Below are 8,722 nucleotides of genomic sequence, written 5' to 3' on the forward strand. Positions count from 1 at the left end.
CTGGCTCTGACTGACCCTGACTGTCTCTGTCCACTGACCCTGACTGTCTCTGTCCACTGACTCTGACTGTCTCTGTCCACTGACCCTGACTGTCTCTGTCCACTGACTCTGACTGTCTCTGTCCGCTGACTCTGACTGTCTCTGTCCGCTGACCCTGACTGTCTCTGTCCACTGACCCTGACTGTCTCTGTCCACTGACCCTGACTGTCTCTGTCCGCTGACCCTGACTGTCTCTGTCCACTGACCCTGACTGTCTCTGTCCACTGACCCTGACTGTCTCTGTCCGCTGGCCCTGACTGTCTCTGTCCGCTGACCCTGACTGTCTCTGTCCGCTGACCCTGACTGTCTCTGTCCGCTGACCCTGACTGTCTCTGTCCGCTGACCCTGACTGTCTCTGTCCGCTGACCCTGACTGTCTCTGTCCGCTGACCCTGACTGTCTCTGTCCGCTGACCCTGACTGTCTCTGTCCGCTGACCCTGACTGTCTCTGTCCGCTGACCCTGACTGTCTCTGTCCGCTGACCCTGACTGTCTCTGTCCGCTGACCCTGACTGTCTCTGTCCGCTGACCCTGACTGTCTCTGTCCGCTGACCCTGACTGTCTCTGTCCGCTGACCCTGACTGTCTCTGTCCGCTGACTCTGACTGTCTCTGTCCGCTGACTCTGACTGTCTCTGTCCACTGACCCTGACTGTCTCTGTCCACTGACCCTGACTGCCTTTGTCCCACTGACCCTGACTGCCTTTGTCCCACTGACCCTGACTGTCTCTGTCCGACTGACTCTGACTGTCTCTGTCTGACTGCCTCTGGCCAACGCATTCTGTCTCTGTACGACTGACTCTTACTGTCTTTGTCCCACTGACTCTGACTGTCTCTGTCCTACTGGCCCCGACTGCCTTTGTCCTACTAACTCTGACTGCCTCTGTCTGACTGTGTCTGTCCGACTGACCCTGACTGCCTCCGTCTGACTGTGTCCGACTGACTGACTGTCTCTGTCTGATTGCCTCTCTCCGACGCACTCTGTCTCTCTCCGACGCGCTCTGTCTCTGTCTGACTGATGCAGCCTGTCTCTGTCCGACTGACGCTGTCTGTTTCTGTGCGACTGATGCTGTCTGATTGTCTGTCCCACTGAAGCAGTCTGTCTCTGTCTGACCCTGTCTGGCTACCTGTCTGACTGACTCTTACTGTCCATCTGATTGGCTCTGTCTGGGAGTGCAGATAATGGATACAGGTGACATGGTGTCTGGCGATGAGCTATGGGAGCGGATTTGTTCTGGACTAGCAGCTCAGACAAGGGATGGGAATGAAACCAAGTCCCCAGTTGAAAGCTGCCAGCCGGACTCTTTCTCGGAAATATTCAACCCAACTCCTGCAAAGGTGCTGGACATGGACTCAGTCAGCAGCAACAAGGATCAGGCGAGTGTCAATCCTTGGACTCCCATGGCAGATTCGCAGCAATATTTAGCAGCATTGGGTAAGTGTGCGATTTAAAACTTTCTATTTCAAGTCACTGTGTTCTCTGCCAACAGTCTTATCAGTGTGCTGATCAATGGGACTCAGGGGCAGAGCACAGTGGTCAGTCTAGCCACTGATTCTCACCACGGGCAACTTGCTATGTACCCTGGTCTATCCCAATCAGGCGGATATCCAAAACACAATAGTCACTGACCGACCCAATACTGGCACACAGGCGCACATCCTCACTAACAGTCTATGTGCTGTCCTGGACTGTGTTTAGTTGGTGTAGCCTGTGTATTGTCCTGCACTGTGTTTAGCTGACGTAGTCTGCATATTGTCCTGGACTGTGTATATATGCAGACTGCACCAGCTATTGTCCTGGACTGTGTCATTACTGGTGCAGTCTGCATACTGTCCTAGACTGTGTTTTTTGCTTGTGCAGTCTATGTATTGTCCTGGACTGTGTGTTCAGCTGGTGCAGTCTGTGTACTGACCTGGACTGTGTTTTTCATTGGTGCAGTCTGCATTCTGTCCTGGATTGTGTTTAGTTGTTGCAGTCCGTGTATTGCCTTGGACTGTGTATACACAGACTGCACCAGCTATGGTTCTAGACTGTGTTTTTTGCTGGTGCAGTCTGTGTACTGTCCTGGACTGTGTTTTTTGCTGGTGCAGTCTGTGTACTGTCCTGGACTGTGTGTTTAGCTGCTGCAGTCTGTATACTGTCCTGGACTATGTGTTTAGCTGCTGCAGTCTGTGTACTGTCCTGGACTGTGTGTGTCTTTCTAACAGAAAATCGCCTGCGAAAATTGAAGGGTCTAAATGAGGAACCAAGTTCGAAAGAGATGTTACTCAGCCTGTCGCAGACAAAGAAGGAATGTTGGGATCGTTTCCTACATGAACAGTACGGGTCTGATGTGTACAGCAATGGATACGAAATGGACCAGAGGTAATGTGTGGTCTGTAGTATGCTCGGGTTTATATCTGGTCTCTAAAAGCAGACACATCAAATTCCCTTCACAAACACTGATGAGAATGTGTTCACCTGCTAGATCTGTCTTTCCCATGACAGGGTGTTGAAACAGGTGACAGGGGTTGAGGTGGTGCTGTTACCTGCCCCACTTCCTGTCAGTGACTCACTGACATTAAGAAATGCTCCTAGATCCTTAGGCCCCTGTGGGACAAAAGCCCAGAGAGTTTCTATACATCACGGGATTTAGGATGGCCATCTACAGGGTACAGTGGGCTGTTGGATCCCAGCCGTCACCCTGGTCCATGCCGTGATCCAAGTCACACATTCCAATATATACCCCACACACAGACAGACATGCTCAACAACATACATTTATCAAGCTTCTTTAGCATAGTATAACTCCCAAGGCACTCTACAGGAGCATTGTCAAACTTAATTTGACACCAAACACTTAAATAACATTAGCACAGATGACCAAAATCTTGGGCAAAGAGGTAGGGTTTAAAGAATGTCATAAAGGAGGAGAGAGAGGTTCAGAAAGAGAACCCAGAGTTTAGGGCCCAGGCAGAAGGCACCAATGTTGAAGCAATTAAAATTGGATGTTCAATAGGCCAGAGTAAGGGTTGTGGGGCTGGAGGAGATTACAGAGGTGGGAGGGGCAAAACCGTGGAATCATTTAAATCTGCGATGCTGCTTAACTTGAAGTCAGTCTGGGACAACAAGCACAAGGGTGGTAGGTGAATGGGACTTGGTGCAAATTAGGATCTGGGCAACAAGTTTTGGATGACCTCGAGTTTACAGTGGGAGGCTGGCTAAGAGGGTGTTGGGATAGTCGTATCTCAAGGTAAAGGCACGAATCAGGGTTTCATCAAATGAACTGAGGCAAGGGTGGAGTCAGGCGATGTTAGGGAGTTTGAAATAGGCGGTTTTAGTGAGTATGTGATGGGAAGTTCATCTCAGGGTCAAATATAGCACCAAGATTGTGAACAAACTGGTTTAGCCACATACCAATACATACACATGCAGAGGGGACATGTTGGAGACGGTGGCATAGTGGTAATTTCATGGGGCTAGTAATTCAGAGACCCAGACTATTGGTCTGGGAACATGGGTTCAGATCCCACCATGGCAGCTGCTGGAATTTGAATTGGATTAATAAACCTGTTATATAAAGCTAGTCATGAAACTATCATCGATTGTCATAAAAAAACCCATCTGGTTCATTAATTTCCTTTAGAGAAGGTAATCTGCCGTCCCTTAACTGTTCTGGCTGATTCCAGACCCACAGTCTTGTGGGTGACTCTTAACTGCTTTCTAAGTCACTCAGTTCATGGGCAATTAGGGGTCGGCAACAAATGCTGGCCTTGCCAGCGATGCCCACATCCAATGAAAGAATACATTTTTAAAAATATACACACATGCATATATTTCAATATACATACAGATTTGGATATATATTCTAGATCTTCCATTTTGTATATATATGCACACACTCATATGTAAACACACACACATGGATATAAATGCACACACTCAGATATATGTAAACATACACACACATGGATATATGCGCACACACAGATATATATGCGCACACACAGATATATATGCGCCCACACAGATATATATGCACACACTCAGATATATATGCAAGTATGCACAAATACAGATGTATTTGATGAGTGGTTTTAAAGCAGTGTGGGCACAGGACTGGGACACGTCACTGTGAGTACTGGACCTCCAGAATTAGCTCTGGTCAATCTGGCCCTTTTAACTCAGAGATGGAAGATGTGGAATTGATATCGTTCTGTTAGACGGTTCAAATTTTTTTGTGTTTCCATTCGATATTGAAAGGTTCTCGGTCTGTATCACTCTGCATGTTTACAAAGTCCTGCCTGTGTTCAGTCCGCACTGTAACTATCTCCTTTATTTATCCAGTGCCATTGACCATTTCAAGCGGTGGCTTCAGCCAGAGAGAGTTCCAGTCAGTGCAGAGGAAGTTCAGTATCTGATCAACCTTGAGGGTCAACCTGCCAGCCAAGAAGATCTGGAGAGCGAGAGCTGCTCGGCCTGTGAGCAGTGACAACCTACGCTGCCGTGCCCTCCCTAATGTCCTTCCAAAGCTCCCAGCTGGTCATGCGGAGGCCAGAACCAGGCTGAGCACCTGCCGTCACCCGAACACTGAACTATCGAGCCACTTAATGTGACATTTGGTGCCAGCTGGAAGCGTGAATAATGAATCTCAGTGATCTCAACAGCTGAATATAGTACTTCAATGTTGTCTTGTGTGTATTTTAAAATGGTGACACCCCAGGAATTTTCTGAGGACCTCTTCCACTCTATCGTAAGTAGTGGCGATCACCTTGACCTGTGCAAATCCGGCATTCCAGTTGGTAGAGCTGGAGGGGCCCAGAGGACATTCCTGACAAGGAAGGTCAGCTCAGTATTCCTTAAGCTGATGATCTGCGTACCCTTCAGTACATTAATGGACCAGTACCATCGAGAATGCTGCTCTTTGTCAAGAGGTTTGCACTCAAGGACATCCCATCATGTGTTTCACCAATCACAGCATTTATTCAACAGCACACACTCTCTCTGTTCCTCAGCAACAGTGTCTAAACTGGCCGGTTCTAAACAGAGGTTGACAGTCATACTTCAGCCTATCAAAACTCTCATCTGCCTGTGCATGTCTATCTCAGATTATAGAATGAATTAAAACTCTGCTGAAGTTTCAGACCTGCTTCCCCTCTTTATTGTTTCTTTTGTTAGAGATCTCAGCAACCCTGTCTTGCCCCCACAATGGTGACCCTTCACACTGGACCAGGCTTCACTTTTCCTGCAAAGCTCTCAGCCCAGTCCCTCTACGTCGGGAACTTAGGCAAGCCACAGGGAAGTGGGTGTGGGAACTGCTATTTCCAGTTTTTTACACTGACAGGGTGCTGACCTTTCATCCTTCATTCTGTAAATGTGGCTCTATAATCATTTATCATCCCCCGCATAACTCAGTCACAGCCTGTCTTGCGCCCCCCCCCCCAAACAAATGCCACTTTTAGTACTCAGAAGGGCAAATCCTCCCCAGGGAGAGGCACAGGACAATTGTCGTGCTCCTACCTCTGCTCTGACTGCTGCCAGCTAATTCAGCACAGACTGGACATCAAACCCAGCTCGTCAGGATGGGAGTGTTACACAGGCCACTGAGCTGAATCCTCTTTTCAGTCACTACATTTTGCAGCACAGGCCGAGGCTGTTCAGCCCGTACTATCAGTGCCGAAATTAATCCCAGCATCCTGCTGTCTCCACAACAGAGCCATAGATCTATATTTTATTGTTTGACCTTGACTCAAGCTATCCTATTATAATTTTTCAACTTATTTTTACTATAGTCCCTCAATGTAATTGAGGGATTCAAACAATTAAAGGGGCCAATTCTGAGTCAATATCTATTGAAAGTGTCCTGCAAAATGTATGGAGCAGTTCCATCTACACTGAGGAGTATGGGTAAATGTGCCTCCATGTGCATTTGTGCCTTTAATCGAGGGACCCTGCAGTAAGATTGATCCATGTGTAACAAAGGAGGCAGATGTGCTGCACCACCTGTGACAGGTATGTAAGCTTTGGCAAAAGCAAAATAAAATTAATACAAATGCTAGAAACACTCAACAGGTTTGGCAGCACCTGTGGAGATAGAAACAGAGGTAAGGAGAGGGAATTAACATCAGGGTGGGAAAAGGACAGAGAATTTATTCTCCTTTTTCGTCAGATCTCTGCTTGAAGTTTATGCTAAGAATTGCTTGGCTTTACAATATCAGATTGAAAGCCTGAATCACATCCCCTGAATGGCAGCCGGGAACTGAACTGTAGCCCAGAGTGTGAGCCTTCAGGACAGCAGAAGATTGGCAGAGGAGGTAGAACTGAGACAGTGGTGAATTCCGAAGGGCGGAGTGGATAGGAAAGTGCTGCACCCCTTGGTTGAGGTGTTCTGAAATCGTTGCCTGAAAGAGTGGTAGAGGCAGAAACCCTCACACAACATAGAAAAAGTACTTATAGGTTATGGCACTTCAAGTTAAAGGCTTTGGACCAAGTGTCAGATAGTGGGATTAGGCTGGATGGCTCCTTGTTGGCTGGCGCAGAGACATTGGGCTGAATGGCCTCCTTCCGTGCTGTAATGATTCTACGATTCCATGAAATTGAGAAATAGGAAGGGGCCAAGGATAGATCCTTGGAGGAAACCAGAGTTAATGGCGTGGCAACAGAAACATAAGCCATTAGCAATTCTCTGGCTACAATTAAATAAGAATGAAACCCAGGGCGAGTGCAGTCCAACCAGCTGGACTACAGTCCAGAGATGTTGGAGGAATATTGTGTATTCAGCTGTGTCAAAGGATGTAGATTGGCTGATATAGATGAAGAAGGAAAATTTATCTTTGTCACAGTCACACAGGATGCTATTTGTGACATTGTTTCTGAGCCAGTGTGGCAGGGCTGGAAACCTGATTGGAGGGATTCAAGTGTGGACTTCCAGGAAAGATGGGTACAAGTTTCGGAGGTGATAACACGTTCAATGACTTTGGGAAGAAAAGGGAGGTTGAGGGTGGGTTGGGAGTTTGCAAGGAAGGAGGGGGTCAAGGGCTTTTTTTTTGAGGAGCGGGTGATGACGGCAGATTTGAAAGAGGGATAAAACAAGGAAAGAGAAACATTGACAGAGTGAGCAGGAGGTGAATCTCATGGACAAGATGAGTTTGGAGAAGGCATAAGGTGAGATTACTACAGCAGCCCCTCAATGTAAATGAGGGATACAAACAATTAAATTCTGAGCCAATACCTGTTGAAGTGTCCTACAAAAACTGTAGAGCAGTTCTATCTCCATTGAGGATTTATTATCTATAAAGGAGTCAGGGGATATTCAGACTCGAAACGTTAACTGTGCTCCTCTCCGCAGATGCTGTCAGACCTGCTGAGTTTTTCCAGGTATTTTTGTTTCTGTTTTGGATTTCCAGCATCTGCAGTTTTTTGCTTTTAGTCAGGGGATATGATGGGCTGGCAGGGAAATGGAGTTAAAGCCATAATCAGATCAGCCAAGGTCTTATTGAATGGCCCACTCCAGCTCCTATTTCTTAAGATCTTATGAATGAGAATGAAGTGGGAACAGTGTGATGCTGCAGTATCTCACTCTACCTGCTGGTGTCCTCATAATCCACAAAACTGAGGGAGCAGGGAACTGAAGGCGGCCTCGGTGATTGGTGATGATGTGTTATAGTTCACTTGGGGAGTCCAGTTGCTGTAACAACACGGACCTTTACATGCATGTTGTAGTCTGGAAATATGAATAGTGATGATGGAGGCTCTAATATCCTTTCCGTCACATGGCTGCCTAGGCATCTCTTACCACCTGAAATTTGCAGGTTGATGCTAAACCTATTTGGCCGCACTTTGAACGCACCTTCCTTGACCATCAAATCCTGGTGTGGGACTCAAACCTGGAATTTTTGGCTCAGAGGCAGGGATGCTACCCTCTACACCACAAGATCTCCCACTGTGTTCATATTACAGATCCACAAATCATTAAAAGTAGCTTAATAAGGTCATAAAAAGTGCAAACATAGTACTAGGATTCACCTCTAGGGGAATAGGATTCCTCTAAAACTATCATCTTAAACTTCAAAAAAATCTAAGTTGAGCCATGCTTAGGATACTGCACATGGTTCATATCTCCGTATTATAAGAAGGACATAGAGGCATTGAAGAAGGTACAAAAAAGATTCACAAGGATGATTCCAGAACAGCGAGGATATACTATCAGCAAAAGTTGAACAGGTTGGTGAACCTATGGAATTCATTGCCACAGAAGGCTGTGGAGGCCAGGTCATTGAGTGTATTTAAGACCGAGATAGATAGGTTCTTGATAGGTAAGGGGATCAAAGTTTACGGGGAGAAGGCGGGAGAATGGGGTTGAGAAACTTATCAGCCATGATTGAATGGCAGAGCAGACTTGATGGGCCAAATGGCCTAATTTCTGCTCCTATGTCTTATGGTTTTAGGTTGAGGACTCACCTCTAGAGTAAAGAAGGCTGAGCGATGACCGGATAGAGGTCTTTAAGATAATGAAAGGGCTTGATAGCATAGCTGTGGATAAAATCTCTCCGTTTTGGGGAGAGTCCAAAACTAGAGAATCATAAATATAAGATAGTCGCTAATAAATACGTTAGAGAATTCAGGAGAAATGTCTTTAAAAAAGAATGGTTAGAATGTGGAATTTGCCACCATAGGGAGTAGTTGAGGAGAATAGCATTGCTATCCA

The 8,722-nt window shown here is 46.6% G+C and overlaps 1 protein-coding gene across 1 annotated transcript; it reads left to right on the plus strand.

The window, feature by feature from the left end:
- Positions 1–91: 91 nt before the first annotated feature.
- ccdc32 (coiled-coil domain containing 32) lies at positions 92–5,158 on the plus strand. Its single transcript, XM_078563011.1, has 3 exons — positions 92–1,470; positions 2,244–2,400; positions 4,363–5,158. The coding sequence occupies exons 1-3, from the start codon at positions 1,218–1,220 to the stop codon at positions 4,505–4,507; spliced, it is 555 nt and encodes a 184-aa protein (XP_078419137.1). The 5' UTR covers positions 92–1,217; the 3' UTR covers positions 4,508–5,158.
- The last annotated feature ends 3,564 nt before the right edge of the window (positions 5,159–8,722 follow it).

This window comes from Cetorhinus maximus, chromosome 18 (genome assembly GCF_964194155.1).
Source record: "Cetorhinus maximus chromosome 18, sCetMax3.hap1.1, whole genome shotgun sequence".
Taxonomy (NCBI): domain Eukaryota; kingdom Metazoa; phylum Chordata; class Chondrichthyes; order Lamniformes; family Cetorhinidae; genus Cetorhinus; species Cetorhinus maximus.

What these genes read in the sequence shown, in the direction of transcription:
- ccdc32 (XM_078563011.1), top strand. Translation starts at nt 1,218, where the DNA reads ATGGATACAGGTGACATGGTGTCTGGCGATGAGCTATGGGAGCGGATT. An exon ending in GCAATATTTAGCAGCATTGG is followed by an intron (nt 1,471 to 2,243) that starts GTAAGTGTGCGA and finishes TCTTTCTAACAG; the next exon opens with AAAATCGCCTGCGAAAATTG. An exon ending in GGATACGAAATGGACCAGAG is followed by an intron (nt 2,401 to 4,362) that starts GTAATGTGTGGT and finishes TTATTTATCCAG; the next exon opens with TGCCATTGACCATTTCAAGC.